At 50.1% G+C, this 16,629-nt stretch overlaps 1 protein-coding gene across 1 annotated transcript in view; it reads right to left on the minus strand.

The window, feature by feature from the left end:
• The window catches only part of GCN1L1 (GCN1 general control of amino-acid synthesis 1-like 1 (yeast)), a gene marked incomplete at its 5' end in the record, with an annotated part of 50,684 nt that extends 38,203 nt beyond the window's left edge, over positions 1–12,481 (minus strand). Inside the window, 13 exons of the mRNA XM_010828838.1 lie at positions 1,102–1,275; positions 1,495–1,593; positions 1,863–1,913; positions 2,828–2,956; positions 3,197–3,271; positions 3,868–3,976; positions 4,105–4,173; positions 4,955–5,089; positions 5,181–5,279; positions 8,191–8,299; positions 8,813–8,944; positions 9,438–9,501; positions 12,343–12,481. Coding sequence (XP_010827140.1) covers positions 1,102–1,275; positions 1,495–1,593; positions 1,863–1,913; positions 2,828–2,956; positions 3,197–3,271; positions 3,868–3,976; positions 4,105–4,173; positions 4,955–5,089; positions 5,181–5,279; positions 8,191–8,299; positions 8,813–8,944; positions 9,438–9,501; positions 12,343–12,481 — 1,384 coding nt within the window. The remainder of the gene's footprint in view (positions 1–1,101; positions 1,276–1,494; positions 1,594–1,862; positions 1,914–2,827; positions 2,957–3,196; positions 3,272–3,867; positions 3,977–4,104; positions 4,174–4,954; positions 5,090–5,180; positions 5,280–8,190; positions 8,300–8,812; positions 8,945–9,437; positions 9,502–12,342) is intronic.
• Between the last annotated feature and the right edge of the window lie 4,148 nt (positions 12,482–16,629).

Below are 16,629 nucleotides of genomic sequence, written 5' to 3' on the forward strand. Positions count from 1 at the left end.
GGGCGAAGAGAACCAGGGCAAAACCTCAGGTCCACCAATTTCTTTCTGGGGCACTTCCCCCATACCAGACAACCTCCAGACCCAAACCCCCCAACCAGAACCAATCTGCTGACCTATGAACTAAAGTCTGTTTTTTCAAAAAAAGGTAAAAACCTACTAAAACCTGTAACTAAACTCATAAATTACCAAAGTGGTATATCAGAATATTTCACACAAAGAAAGCATTTCATTTGGACAATGCCATGCTTTTGAATCCAAGAAATGCATATTTTAAAGGTTTATTTTATGTTTGCTTTTAAAGTCTGGAGCAGAACTAGAACTAGCTCCAGCTAGAGACGAGGTTAAACCAAGACTTGGCTACTTAGAACTCAATCTAAAGTCAACTTTGAGCTTTGCACAGTGGCAGTATCGTAGCCAACGAGGTTTATCCAAGGCGCGATTATTGCTAATTGAAAAAATAAATAAAGTCAACTTGGATCAGTGCAGCAAAACTGCAAAGTGATACAGACTTTGTCTGCAAAGCTCGGACACAGAACAGAAGGGGGTCACCTTTTTAGAGGGCACTTTGGAATCTCCCAGACATTTCTTTAGACAAAATCGTCATCCATTTAAACCATGAGTGAAACACAAGCCCATCTGAGAGGTGGAAATCAGCGCTGGAGATTTTCTCCTTGGGGATCAAGCTCCTACCCAGGTTTGCTGTGTCCCCTCACTGCACGTGGAAAGGAGGCAAGTGCCCAGATGACACGCTTGTCAGCCCTGGCGCAACGGCAGGGCTAGTTTCTCACAGGTCCAGGGTGCAGATTATACATTTACACCTCATACATCAGTCTATCAGAATCATATCTTCATGATTTCAGAAAACAGAGTGACAGGTTCTAGCTATGGGTCCTCTCTGAATAAACTTTGTACTCTGAAGGTCTGATAAGGGGGAGAAGTCAAAATCAAACGGGGCTCTGATTCTAGGCTTTGTGGATGACTAAGCTGGATGCTCCCATGGACTCAGGAGGAAACAATATAAAAAAGGCTGGACAGAGAGGGCAGGCCCAGAGCCATGTCGACGCCCTGAAGACTGTGTCTCCTCTGCGGGGAGCCTCTCACCTCGAAAGCAGACCAACATGCACTGCAGGTAGGCGTGCCTCACGGCAGAGGTGGAGGTTTTAAGGCTGAAGGCTTTCTTGAACCATTCGGTGAGCTTCTTGGGTACTTCCGTGGTGAAGCGGTGACACCAGAGAGCCAAGACAGAGACAGCGTGCACCAAGGTGCCTTCATGAACTAGGGGGAGAAGTTGGAGCCGGTCAGCCAGACATCTTACACCCACGTCACATCACCGCGAGCCGCATGCAAAAGCAAGCCAGGTAAAGGGAGAGGAAGCAGTGAGGCTTCGGGGAGGGGAAGCAGGGCCTTCAGAAGGGGTCACCACAGGCTCCAACCGCGAAAACCGGGCTCAAACACGGCGCCCAGCTGCAGCCTCACCGTGCTGCCCAGAATTACCTTCTTGCTGGAGGAACGGGATGAAGAGCTCAGCCACGGTCCCGCTCAGGACTTGACTAGAAGGCCCCGACACCACGTGATGACTGACACTCCCGATCCCTGGAAGACGGGGGTTCCCTGCTCAGCCCCTGGTCAGCACAGAATTGCCAACACACCATCTTCCTGTTGCTGCCCCCTCCCGAGCGGCCACGCCTCTCCTCTGGCCATCACTGACCCTCCCTCAATCTCCCATCAGACGTCCTGCCTTTTACAGAAGCCAGGCTGGGACGTCCAAGACTGTCAGGATCCAACAGATTCGCCACACCTGATGGTCGGGGTGACCCTCATCTACAACCACACTTCCTGACACCCGAAGAGAAATTCTATACCTGAGAGAACGCTCATCTTCTGGGCTACAATAGTTAGCTTCCCCTCCGAGCCTAAGAGGAGAGAGAGCAAAGATTCAGAATTCCCATCTGCCACCTTTCCCAAGGGGGTGAACAAAGTAGTCATGTGTGTGACATCAAGACACACTGGGGGACTTCACTGGTGGTCCAGTGGTTAAGACGCCATGCTCCCAGTGCCGAGGGCCTGACTTCCATCCCTGGGTGGGGAACTAGATCCCACAGGCCAAGTGGTGCAGCCAAAAAAGGAAAAAAGAGAGAAAGAAAGATAGTTTCTGATTCTAAAAGTAGAGCCTCTTTATCATGAAGTTGGGTTTAAAACCACACTAATTGGGTTTTTCTTTTTTCTGACTAAAGAAGTAAATGGAGAAGGCAATGGCAACCCACTCTAGTACTCTTGCCTAGAAAATCCCATGGACGGAGGAGCCTGGTAGGCTGCGGTCCATGGGGTCACTAAGAGTCGGGCAAGAATGAGCGACTTCACTTTCACTTTTCACTTTCATGCATTGGAGAAGGAAATGGCAACCCACTTCAGTGTTCTTGCCTGGAGAATCCCAGGGACGGGGAAGCCTGGTGGGCTGCTGTCTATTGGGTCGCACAGTCGGACACAACTGAAGCGACTTAGCAGCAGCAGCAGCAGCAAAGAAGTAAATATGTTCTTGCAGAAAATGTGACGAACAGAAAAAATTTTTTTTAAAATCTAAAAACCACCCATCCAAGAATATTACTTATATTTTGGTGTATTTTTCTCTATTTTTTATAACCTATGTGCACAAAAACATCTATACTTAAATCTGAGCTCACCCCCATCCACACCACTCTGCCTGTGCTTCTACTCACATTCCTGACACAAGAAGACTCAGAGCACTGAGCTCCCAGCAGGCCCCAGCGCCCAGGGAGTGCCAGAGCCCGCACCTCAGCCATCCCCATGCCCGGAAAGGCGAGCCCACCTCCGAGGATAGCGAACAGGTGCCTGGCCAGGGCTTCCATCGCCGAGGAGTCACTGCACTGGCGGGCCAGGTTCCGCAGCGCCAGCACGGCTTCATCCATCAAGCGAGGGCTGTTGGACTTCAGCTGACCTGGACACAGAGAGCCGCTGCTCAGAGCTGAGTAGCCAGGCTCTCGTCTGTCTTCCTGGCTCCCAACTCATCCATCCTGGCTCTGCGTTCTCATGATCAAGGATCTCAGAAAAGAAACTCCGCGCCTGTAGTTTATTTCTAAACGGGGCTGTCTCGTGCCCCTTCTTCTACAACTGGGAGAAATGCAACCAAAAACCCAAGGTGTCATTCTAGGGGTGGGAGAGGGGTCGGGACACTCACCAGCCAGTCCTTTCCCAATGTCCAGGGCATACTGGCTGAGATCCAGAGTCACGGATGCCAGCAGACTGGAGATAGCTGAGGGGGACAGAAAGCACACACCATGCTGACCTCGGAGGGAAGTTGCCCGTTTCTGCCCGGCTCCCCAGCCAATGCTCAGGCCCGCTATCTAGCCACATGGAACACGACCACTTTTCACCTCTATATGGTCACACCTTTATCCCTCTGCTCTGCTGTAAAGCTGTACACTGCCCCATCCCTACAGCAAAATCTGTGCCCCCAACACTCCACCTATACCTCTTACCAAGATAAAAAGGGACAGAGACTCAACTCTCACATCCTAGGGTTTCAAATACCACCGGCACCAAGGTCAACCTGTCTAGAGCAGAGGTTCTTAACCTGGTTTCCAGAAGGTTCTCAGACCTCTAAAAATGTATGTATGCAGCATTTTCAACGGATACACTTTGCACACTCTTTCAACAAGAGGGCCCATTACTTTCAACATACTCTCGAAAGGGTCCCTAAGTCTCCCTCTCGAGGGGCCCAACGAGGTACACAGTGAATACAGCCTCCCCCCACACCCCCCATAAACACTGCCTGTTGCCAAGCAGCTGCGATCTGGCTCACTGGGTGATGTCATCTCCCTCCCACTGTCCTGGCTGGCAGCAACCTACTTTCAATGACATTCTCTGGACTCCTCAGTAAGGACTTCTGTATGGTGGGCAGGACCAGATCCTTAAACTCCGAGTGGGACACGTACCGGAGCAAAGGGGCACAGTTATCCTGCCAAGAGAAAGGGGTCAGGCACCCTGCCCTTGTGGGAACAGACTAAGAATAAAGCATGGCTCCGAATCACAGAATTTAAAAGGGCATTCAGCTGGACGGACGAGGAAGGGCCACCGTTCACTCACCAACAGATACTTCTGAGGCTTCACTTTGCTCATCAGGATGTTCTTCACGTAAAAGTCCAGCAGGGCACTCTGGGGAAGAGAGACCTGTCGGACCCTGGTGCTCTGAGGTCCCTCTTGTGCGAGCACTTGTGAACAGTACCAATCAGGGCCCCAAATGACATGGAGTCAAGCATGGAAATGCCAGTGTCCATGCCACTGCCCAATGAAAAGCCCTCCACAGCTTTCCATGGCTCCTGGGATCAAGTCCAGGCCCCTGGCGTGGCTCACAGGCCTGCCGGCTCCTCTCTCACCCGGGCAGCCACGTACCGCCCACGTCCCAGCCCACACACTGCTCTCTCTGCCCCCAGATGCCCTTCCTTGCCTCTTGGCCTTGTTAACATCTCTTCACCCTTTAAGTTCCTTCCTTAGAGATGTGTTGCCTGACCCACAGCCTGAGACAGGTCCCTGCCACAGAGTATCACAGCCTCTCGTGTGGTCCCTTTTGTAGCGTGTTTCACAGAGATGACAAGATGCCGCTCTGCCTAACAGTGGGCTCCTCAGACTCAGCCCCGCCCGGGCAGGGATCACGGCCCCCTCGCTCACTGCTGCACCCCCAACACCTGGCACAGAGGTTGGCATAAGGCAGCTGCTCAGGGGTGAGTGACTCAGTGACAGCAAGAACAGGCAAATCAGCATCCCAGTAACTGCGGCAGGGCCCACCCCCAGTGAGAACCAGAGAGGAAACGTTCCCGCTCCTCACACATCACTGCGAAAGGCCGGGGTCTCGGGAGAGAAAACCAGCCAACTTCAGATGGGGCCAGTGGCTGGGGCCACTGGGGGAAAACGCACTCCCCGCCCAGCGCCCGCTTGCCTTGTGCTGGTTGGCCACGTCCATCTCCTTGTGGCTCGTGCAGAACTGCACCAGCAGCCCCAGCATGCCCGCATAGCTCTGGTTGGGCTCCAGGCTGAGAATGGCTGATAAGTACTGCTCCACCAGCCCGGGGTTCTGAGGAGGAACGGGGAGGGCAGGGGTATCAGATGGCAGGGGGAGTGTGTGGAGGAAGCAGTGCCCGCCGCCCACCGCAGCCTCCGGTCACCTCTCTCCACAGCTTGGTGAGCTTCTTCACGGCACTGTCCACGGCGTGCTTGTGGGAGCCACCCAGCACCTCCAGCAGGAGCAGGCACTGCACCTCCACCTGCGGGGACAGGGTGCTCGGGTCCGGACGGAGACGGGAGCAGGGGACCCGTGGCCCTCACGGCCTGCCCAAGGCCTCCGCCAGGCCCACCAGCCGGAACCTGAGGCCATCTCTGCCAGGCCTCTCCCACCCGACTCCAGCCAGCCCCTCCTCCCTCCACCCCCCAGACCCCCAACTCAGCCCCTGTCCCAGAATTACATCTGTTCACTCAAGCACTTCTTAAGTATCTGCTGAACACCAACTATGAGTCAGACAATGAAAACACCAGGAGAATAAGACAGATATGGTCCTTGCTTTCATGTACCTCACACTCCAGAGGGAGAAAGAGATACTAAACAAATAAACACACAAATGAATACATAATTACAGCAAGGGAAGCGCCATGTGGAAAAAGGGTAAGCATTCTGTTGCAGGTACTTCTTCATCTGCCTTGACTATTTCCCCATTAATTCCCAGGCAGTGAGCGCTGATGAAACGGCAGGCATTAGGCTAGGCACTGTGGCTAGAGAACTCAAGACCAACAGGCTGATCCTGCCTGCGGGAGCTCACTGTCCAATCCAGAGTGGAGCACAAACAGGTGCTTGGTTAACAAGCCTCACAGAGACCGTACGGGCCACAAGCACCTGAGGTCACTGGTGTGGACTGCCACCCTGAGAACGAGGGCAAGCGTAAGTCAGCCGAGTTCCATCTGCATGTGTACAAGGTGGGAGATGCCCAAGGTTACTCACGGCAACGCTTTTATGATGAGAGGCTATAAACACTGTACACGGCCATCAACAAGGGACTGGTTAGATACTGTGGTACATCCACTCAAAGGATTAGTAACAAGCGTAGAGAATGAGAAGCTCTTTATACAATACTCCAGAACAAATTCTACATCCGGTTAAAGAAAAAAACACAAGATGAGACAAAAAGTTTATATCTATGCCATGGACAGAGGAGCCTGGCAGGCTGCAGTCCATGGGGTTGCTAAGAGTCGGGCACAACTGAGCGACTTCACTTTCACTTTTCACTTTCATGCACTGGAGAAGGAAATGGCAACCCACGCCAGTGTTCTTGCCTGGAGAATCCCAGGGACGGGGGAGCCTGGTGGGCTGCCGTCTCTGGGGTCGCACAGAGTCGGACACGACTGAGGCGACTTAGCAGCAGCAGCAGCAGCATGCTATCATTTGCGTAAAAAAATCGACTTAATTATATACACAAGGAATATCTTTACCTACACAAGGAACTAGTTCTGGTGGGGGACCAAGATGCCTAGAGAAGGGGTGGGAAGGAAACTGGTATACATTCGACACTTGCTGAATATTGAACTTTAAAAAAAAATTTATTAAAATAGCTTTTTAAGCTTGCTGACATCTCATTAAGAACTGTACTGCTGTTCCTTCTTCCTGAATGCTCTAACCCTTCATCTGGGCATGGCTTCTTCTTTCACACCCTTCAGGTCTCTGCTCAAACGGCACCTCCTCCGAAGGCCTCCCTCCCACCACCAGCGTCGGCCCTCTCTCTATCCTCCTGCCTGCTTTTCTGCTATGCGGCTCTAAACCTTATCACCCAGGTGTGTACCTATTTGCGTCCAGCCTCTCCCCAGGACTGAAAGCTATGAGAAAGCAAGGTCCTCTTCCTTGTCCGCTGCTTCAGCCTCAGCTTCGCACCCCAGCACACGGGGGCCCTCAACAAATACCTCAGCAACTGAATGAACTGCCACCCGTGTGTAGAGTCAACATCAGCAACGAGCAAAGGAAAAGCTCTTGATGCATCCTGTCCCATAAATACAACATGACAGGGTCGACCCCTCCAGCTCACTAACCCACAAGCACACTGACTTACCTCGGGTAATGGTTATGAGAAGTCATTGGAGACGCACCAATGAGGGGCCTGTGAGATAACCATCTTATAAGAAGACCTTTTGGTAACAATGGAACCTACACTCCGAAGGAGGGTTTGGAGTGTATCCACTACTTGTGAAGTCTCGGTGTTCTTATCCTCCTGTCAACTGCTGATGGCCAATCTACGGTCATCCCCAGGAGTGTGCTGCACAAGCTCCCGGGCTGAGGCCTCAACGCATCTTACAAGCTGGCTGTGTCCGGCAGCAGCGCTGAAGGTCTGCTAACGCCACGTGTCCACCTGCACAGCCCTCCCTAAGTTTCCACAGCCCTTTCACCTCTTCTGGGCCCATCTTCATGACAACTCTTTGATGTGGATGGGTGGGTGGTACTTGTTCCCATTTTCGCAGTAATGGGAAATGGACTCAGAAACTAAATGAAGTACTTGGCCAAATCTCAAGGCCAAGAATCAAATCCACACCAAGATCCTCAGACTCCTTTTTGTTAAAACTGTGATACCTTTCCTCTTGTTCTCCACTAAGCATATCAAGACATTCAAGAGAACCTCCCAATGTGGCCTGTGGGGCCATCTCTGGTTAGCAGACATGCTGGAAGGCGAGGAAGGGAAAATGGAAGGAGCAGCCATAGACCGGGGAGGAAAGGATTCAAGGATCAAAGCACATGGCAAGAATCCCACTCCATTAGCCAGTTCAGCACTGAAATCCAAACACAAGGAAAGGAATGCTTAGTCAGAAAAAACGGAATGATTTACACTGCTGTCTGGTTTCCTAGTTTTGCGGCTGTCTTCCCTACTCTGGCCTGTCACGAAGGCCGGGACCGCGTCTCTCTTGCTCATCCCTGTGTTTCAGGTCCCAGGGTCTAGCCCACACCCGATCCAGGAAAGCTCACAGATATCTGTTGAGTAGATGAACGTTATGCTGCCCTCATGCCCATCCACCAAAGTCACACACCTCAGGGTAACTCAAAGCGCCGGTCACCCGGCCCTGAGGAGAACACTGACCAGAGAAGGTGCTTAAACACACCCCAACTCTGTGCAGGGAGCCGACTCCAAAGACACGGGGACCTACCAGTTTGTTCCAGATGTCTCCTTGCCGCTTGGCTCTCGAGGGAAAGACGATGCGCACCAGTAGGCCAGTCCAGGACAGGGCCAGCAAGGCAGCCGAGCCGCTGCTCTTACTGGGAAGGGAGGGGAGCGGAGGGGAGAGGTCAGAGCAGCGGCCTCCACCTGATGACAAGGGCTTCCCGCAGGGCCCTGCCTGGCACATAGGACTCTCTGCTGACCTACATGCGACTGGACGGAACCACACACTGGTTCTCCACAAACCACCTGTGACAACTCAGGACAAGGAGTGCCGAGCCCCTGCCTCTCAGCACTCACAACTATAACATCTGAAGGATGGTTTCCCACCTTCAGGGCAGGGAGGACGGGTTGGGAGGGGAAGCATTTGGTTTCTCCTTAAAATGGCCTTGCTGCCCCTAGTTTCCCAACCCTGTTCCCCAGGAAAGCAGTCTCTCTGCTGGGCCTGACATCCTGGCTTCTCTCTCCATCTCTCTCCATCCAGAAGGCAGACCACCAGCGCCCCCCAGGGCTGCACAGGGCAAAGGGGCGGGCGTGGCCACCCCGGCTGGTCTGCATGGGCTCCCCCCGAGGACTCCGGAGCCTCAGGCGCCACCAGCTTCCCCTCTTACCTGGGGACACCCGCTTTGGAGCCGATGCCCGAGGACTGCAGAGAGTGCAGAAGGTTCTTGGCAGTGGCTTCAGGCTGGGCCTCAGCCAGCTGCTGGATGGCTGCCTGCAGGGCCCGGCGTGAGGCTGCATCCCTGGGGGAGGGGCAAAGGCCAAGGTGAACACGTGGACCCAGGGCAGGGGGTAGGCGGGGGGCTTCGGCCAAGCCCCGTCTTTCCAGGAAAACAACATTGCACTGTATTTCAGCGCATCACAGATGAGGCAATTTGGAAGTAACTGGATAAATCTACCTCATCCCAGAGTTCTGGAAGCACCTAACAAAGGGCAAGGAGCCTTAAGGCTGTACGGGCACCACCTACATTTATAGAACACTTACTACAGGGCTCAGATGAGCCCTGGTGCCTTTACACGCACCAGTGAGAGCGCACAGAGCGAGCGAGAACTTCACACGAACCACCACGGAGGCACGATCCCTAGTCCACAGAGGAGGAAACTGGGGCACACAGAGCTTCCGTAACTTGCTCAGGACACAGGCAGTCTGGCTCCAAAGCCTGGGCTCTAACCACTGCCCTCTACCACCTCTCCGCACAAAGTGCTCTGGACACCAGGCTGTTAGCTGGGACTCGCCTGTATCGATGCAGGGTCAAGCAGAAGAGTTTGCAGAGGCCTTTCACAGCTCCCTCCGGCAGATCTAAAACCAGAGATTCACAGAGGTTAGTCAACAAGCACTATCGACACTTCCTGGGCATTGGCCCAGAAATAACAACACCCAACACTGAATCGGAGCTCACGAGGCACAGGCCCTGCTCTAAGCGCTTGACACACTAACTCAGTTCTCGCAAGGTGGGTACTGCGACTGAGCCAGTTTTTAAGAAGAAAAAACCAAGGCACGGAAAACTAAGCAGGCCAGTTGAGAGAAAGAGAAGCTGGTGGAACAACAGTGCTCAGTAACGGAGAGCCAACCTGTGATGGCTCTGCAGACCGGGCTGAAGCCCAAGGATGAAGGGAGGAGGGTCTGATGGGGGAAAGGGAAGCTGAGTGTCAGACAGACCAGCGGGCAGGAGGCTCATGAAGGGCTCGCCCGGGCCCCTGAGGGATGGGGGCCGATGGAGGAGGAGGAGCATGGACCCAGCTCCCCAGAGCCCTGAGCCTGGCACTGGCCCACCTGATTTGAGAATGTCTCTGTAACTGAGGAAAAGAGTGACTGGGGCCAGGAACAGGTTGTGGCTAAGAGCTTCCCCAACGGTTCAGCAGATAAAAAATCTGCCTGCAATGCAGAAGACACAGGAGACGCGGGTTTGATCTCTGGGTTGGGAAGATCCCCTGGAGAAGGAAATGGCAACTCACTCCAGTATTCTTCCCAGAAAAATCCCATGGACAGAGGAGCCTGGGGGGGTGACAGTCCAATGGGTCGCAAAGAGTCAGACACGACCGAGCGACTAAGCACAGCAGAGGAGAAAAGCAGTTAGTAACTGCTAACAGATACCAGGACTGTTAAGAGCCAGGCACTATCCCTACATGTTCGCATTCCCTCCGTACTCTCACCCTGTGAGGGAAGCACGGCCTTACTATCTCCACACTCAATGCAAGGAGGCAGGCTCACAGCTGAAGGAACCTGGACCGGGCGGGTCCCACAGTCTGGAGGCAGCAGAGCCATGGCCAGAACACAGAGCCCATCACCTCCGACTGCGCTGAGGGCCTGTGACTGGCAAGGCCAGGCCCAGCAAACCTGCCTCGCTAGCCTCAGGCTCCAGGTTCAGCGAGGCAGGACTGAGCAGAGCACCAGAGGCTGTGAGGCCAGGCTCGGGCTGAGCCAGGCTGGGCACCCGCCTTCAGGGTTTGACGGCCTCTAAAGAGGCCTTCCAGCTCCCTGCCCCGCCTTGGATGAACCCACCTGCGGACCTGGGACCCTAACACAAGGAGAGGCCAGAATAACTATCACTACACAACGGCTCCACAGACTCCGAAAATGAGGAAATTGAGAACTATTTCATGTGAGGAGTTCGCTTCCCCCAAACGACCTGCACATCAAAGGCAAGCAAACATTTTACAAATATGATTCGCCCTGAACTGTAGAATTTCAGGGTGACTGGGGAGTAAAATCACCCTGGAAGGCCTGAGTAGTTCATAAACTTCACTCACACTTGTCGAACTCCTTACTCCACAAACTGGGGGGAAAGGGTGGCACTCGGCAGTTACTTAGCACGGAGTCAGCCACTAGGGTTAGGGTGGACAGCCAGCGTCTATAATGTGGCAGCCTTCTTTAACTAGAACCCTGCTGAGAAATGACCAGAAGGACTTCTGAAGGTGCCATAAACTCATGCACCAAAGCTCTGATACACAGCAGAATCTCTCAGAAGCTCACGAACAGCAATTTACTTACACACAACTTTAACAAGCTTGGGTATGTAACCAGGCGACAATAGATCACAGCAGCAAATCAGAGTGTGGGTCAGACAGTGGAAGAAGGCTCTTTCCTAACAAGAAGTGAAAGCTGACAGAATCGGAGACCCAACTCTATGCCACCACAGTTCTCAAACTGCAGCAAACATGGGAATCAGCTGGGGAGCTTGTTAAAACACAGGTGCTGGGCTCTATCCCCAGAGTGTTCATGAATCTGCGTCTCTGGGGTGGAGCTGAGATTCTGTATCTCAAACAAGTTCTTAGGCGATGCTGATATTGCTGGTCTGGGGACCACATTTTGAGAACCAACACTGCATAGGAAAAACACACCAAAAGGAAACTCAAAAACTAACGAGGATTTTATAGCACAGGGAATGCTGCTCAATTTTATGTGGCGGCTTGAATCGGAGGGGAGTTCTGGGGAGAATGGACACGTATATATGGATGGCTGAGTCCCTTTAATGCTCACCTAAAACTATCACAGCATTGTTAATGAGCTATACCCCAATACAAAATTAAAAGATAAAAAACCAACTAATGAAGATTTATTGGTTGAAGGCAAACTAGTCTTATACACACCCCCATAGTTTGCCGTAAGAGCCCTCAGTTATGGTACAGAATCAGAATAACTACATGTGCTCAGCATTTCCCAAAATGTGCTGCCCAGACTGAATAGGTTTTCAGCAAAAAAGAGGTTCAAGGAAACACTGGATTAAAAGGTGACATCTCCCAAACTTAGATGATCTTGGAATCCTTCACTACCCAATCACTAGTTACGATCTTGCTGACTTTCATGAAACGCTGGCAAAAACAGTGCCTCCAGTCATTAAAAAAAAAAGTTTTTGTACAATAAAATAAAAAAAAAAGTTTTTGCATCTAATAAATTACTTAAGAAAAACTATTGGCATCCATTACAACTATTTCCAGTCAAAATGGTTAAAACTGTTAAAAGCTTTGGCACCTAGAAGGATAAACTTTCCACCAACCCAACTGTTTCAGTGCACATTTATAACAAGCAAATATAGACAGTGAAGACAGAAGTTGCTGGAAGTGAGGAAAAGAAGGTCATGGTTCTAAGCAGAGAGCCCAATTTAGTCTGAAATGAAATCAGTGATGTGAAAATAAATACCTTTTCCGGCAACACATTTCCCCAGCTCACTGAGGATTTCTCTCCGTTCCTTCACACTGGCTGTCGTCACCTTCCCTGCAAAACGCTTTAGTGTCTCAGAAACCTGCAAAGACCAAGCCCACGGAGAAAATGCCACCAGTCAGACTACAAAACGTCAGCGGGGAGGGACAGGGAGGGCGTGCTGGGGGAGGGTCGTGCAGGGCTCAGAGAGGCTCCCTCCAACCCAGGGCTTCTCAGTCTCCACTTTGGGGACCAACTTCCACTCCTGATCATTCTTGACTGTGGGGGCTGCCTTTACACCCGGCAGGATCTTGGGCAGTGCTCCTGACCTCTACCCACTGGACACCAGTAGCAGCATACCACCCTCCCACCACAGCTGAGGCAACCCCAACTGCTTCCAGACATTGTCAGGCCCCTCCTGGGGGACAAAATCACCCCCAACTGAGATGTACTGCTTTTAACCCAACTGGTCAGCCACTCAGTTAAACTTTGGACAAAAAGAGGCAAGGCTTAAGGCAAAAACCTCAAGATAGAAAACATCCTTTCTGGGACTTCCCTCGTGGTCCTGTGGCTAAGACTCCACGCTCCCAATGCAGGGGCCCTGGGTTCGATCCCTGGTCAGGGAACTAGAGCCCAAATGCCACAACTAAGCATTTGCATGCCCAACCAAGACTCAGCTCAGCCAAATAAGTAAGGAAGTATTTTTTTAAAAAGAAAGAAAAAACATCCTTTCTGAACTAAGGAAAATTTAGGGAGGGCCGACTATGTGCCCGGTATGTCCCCTTTATATTATCTCTTATAAGCCTCCTGTAACGAGGAATATCCTGACAAGTCATAAGCACAGTTGGCTAAAGGGTAAAACATTTAAGAAACTGAATCCCAGTTCAGCCTCCTACCGGCTGTGGAAACTCAGTCAAATTATGTCATCTGCTTGATCTTCAGGTTCCCCATCGATTCAATGTAGAAAACAGCACCTACCTCATGACTGTTATGGGGAATAAATGAGAGAGTGCATGTAGAGCATTACTCTCACCCCGAGCACAAAATCAGCTACTACTAACCAGCAGGCCTTCCAAACAGGCATCGTATTCCCCACTTTTCAGGTGATGAAGAAATCGACTCCCAGAGGGGAAGCCACTGCTCAGACTGGAGTCGAGAGCCGCAGCACCTGCATTTCTGAAACTAAACCTGAAACCAGCAAGTGTAGAAACTGACGCGAGCAAGTCCTTGGCTATCAACCGCCATCCATGTTACAACTGCCTCCCTTGCACAGAGACATAGCGTAAGACCTGGAAAAGGGGCGGTTTGCCAATACTCCTGAAAATCTGCTCCTGAACAATATTCCACAGCGGTGTTCCCCAACGTTTCTGGCACCCGAGACTGGTTTTGTGGAAGACAATTTTTCCATGGACTGGGGAGCGGGGGGAATGGTTTGGGGATGATTTGCGCACATTACACTTACTGTGCACTTTATTTCTATTGTTATAACATCAGCTCCACCTCAGACCATCAGGCATTAGACACCAGAGGGTGGGGACCTCTGTTCTACAGGCTACAAAGCAGGCAGGTCATGGATATGAGCAGTAGAGCAGGGCATAAGACCCAAGTGATCAACTCCTGCCCTCTTTTTCTTTTGAGGGTATTTGACAGAAAGGCCTTATTAAAAGAGTAAGACTTAAGGGTGCATAGAGAAGTAAAATAATGCTGAGTTCCTCTTATAGTTAAACCTTTGCCACAATTCTATCAGCAATGAATAAAATCATGTGCAAAACTCCATCTTCTACATAAAGGATCTATTTACTGTCTTTTGCTCCTATAGTCATTCATGCATATAATTAAAGAGTCAAAAAGTTCTGGGAGGTTTGCTCTAAAAACCAGTCCCATGCCCTCACACACAAACACAATCTCTTTCACCAACTCTGACTGATTATTTCGGTAATAATTCCTCACGTTTCCTAATATACGTTAGTTCAGTAATTCCGTGTTTACATTACACGCAACTGGCATTCAACTTCCGTTTAATGAACCACGTTTGCTCTCCTGCACAGCTTTTTAAAATTAACCCTGGAGTTGAATAATGAGTCCTTCATTCTCTACACTCTCAGTCTGCCTTGTTTTATCTGTTCTAATTAACCATTCAATCCCACAGTTTCCCCCGTGTCTAAATCTCAATACATTGACGCAGATCATGCAGTCTGACCAAATTCCACCTTCCAGAAGAGGTCTCTCCCAGTTTTCTGAGCTGTCCTGATCTGGTCTGTGATCGCTACAGCTGGGATGCGGTTTATCACCCTGAGAATGTACTCTTTTTGTGTGTCTGGGTGAACCACACACTCCAACTTGTGAAGTCCTTGCAGGTTTGAAAATGTTCTGACCTCCTACCTGAAGTTTGCCTGAATACAGAATGCTAGATTGAAATTTTCCTTCAGAATACTGAAGACTTTTCTCCACTGAGTTCTAGCATTCAGTATTGTTGGGAACCTTCATGCCATTCTGATTCTCGATCCTTTGTCTGAGATCTGATTTTTCCCCCCGGAAATTTCTAAGATCTTTTTGTATCCAAGGTTTTAAAATTTCAGGTTGGGAAAAAAAAAAAAAAATTTCAGGTTGGGACTTTCCCGGAGGTCCAGAATCCGCCTTCCAAAGCAGGCAACTAAGCCCACGCACCTCAACTAGAAAGCCCATGCGCCACAACGAAAAGATCCCACATGCCGCAAATAAGACCCGATGCAGCCGTAAATAAAATAAATATAAAGAAGAAAGAAAATATTTTTTAAAAAATAGAAAAACTGAATTTCACATTAATGTGCTCTGTCATGAGTCTGCTTTCATCCATTGTGCTGACCGTTTTTGATTTGAAAACACATGCTTCGGTTCAGGGAAAGCATCTTGAATTATTCTGTTGATGATTTCCTTGGATATTGGACCTCCTACACTTTTGTGTGGTCCTGTTTTACACTCTCCAGAGAGGAAAACTTCCAGCCTTTTGCCAAGATGGAGAAAGAAAGCTGGGGTTCTGAAGGCATGTAAACAGGGCTTTCAACCAATCCTCCTAACTTAACCCCTCCCCACTCACCCTCACATCCAGGGGTTAGCAGCTGCCACCAATTCCCAGCTATCAGAGATTCTACAATGTAAATCAGGTTGGTTCTCAGCTTTCCGAACTGCTGGCTTAGGATCCTTTACCACTCCTCACTTTCTAGCTTCCCAAAGTTTGCTGCTGTTGTCTGCTCCCCATTCTCTCAATTTTTTTTTTTTAACTTTTTACTAGTTTCAGTAAGGCTAGAGGATAGCAAATTGAGATGCATCTTTATATATATAATACACCCTCTACCTGAAATTCCCACATAGCTGTTTTTCCATGTCAATGGTAAGTCCCTGGCTACAGTTTCTCCCCGAAAGATTAAAGGGCATTTCAGGTACAAGGCTCTTTTTCTTAATCAGAAAATGAATGTCACCCACTTGGGACCCTGTCAGAACAAAAGTGAAGAAGAGCACACTAAGATTCTTCAGAGAAGTCATTTGTTGGTTGAGATCAGATGCAAAGAGCTTAAAAAGTTCACAGGTTTCTCTCTAGGGTAACACTGTCCAGAAGCACTTTCTGTGCTGATGGAAATGTTCTTTTGCGCTGTACAATGCATCAGTCACCAGCCACATACAGCTACCCAGGCACTGAAATGTGGCTAGTGCAACCGAAGAACTGAATTTTTAATTTCACTTAATTTTAACTAACCTAAGTAGTTGGCTATTAATTAACTGGCTACTATACTGAACAACACAGCACTAGAGTTTTTTTTTTTTAATATTTATTTATTTGGCTGTGTCAGGTCTTAGTTGTGGCACAGGGGGTGCCCAGGCTCAGTTCCCCGGTAGCATGAGGGATCTTAGTTCCTGGACCAGGGGCTGAACCCGTGTTCCCTGCACTGGCAGGCGTATTTAACCACTGGAGCACCAGGTAAGTCCCAAGAAGTGTTTGCTTTTTTCATTTGAGTTTTAATGTTACACATTCAGCATGTATTCTCCCAACCCCTTTCAAAATACCCCTTTCTTTCCAGGATCCATCACAATAAACTGAACAAATTACCAGTCCCTTCCTTGCACAGGAAACTCACAATACACACATTCTGAATAATGAAATTAAGGGCTCACTCTCTGGCTTCAGGGCCTTCATATCAAAATCAATAAATCTCCTCACCCCGACACCCAAGTGAGCCAAGCTGTCCCTTAGAGACCTGTTTCATTTCCCATAATATTGTCTTTTCTCTCTAAAACACTCACAGCTACAAA

Source organism: Bison bison, unplaced genomic scaffold, assembly GCF_000754665.1.
Source record: "Bison bison bison isolate TAMUID 2011002044 unplaced genomic scaffold, Bison_UMD1.0 scf7180017864495, whole genome shotgun sequence".
In the NCBI taxonomy this organism is placed as follows: domain Eukaryota; kingdom Metazoa; phylum Chordata; class Mammalia; order Artiodactyla; family Bovidae; genus Bison; species Bison bison.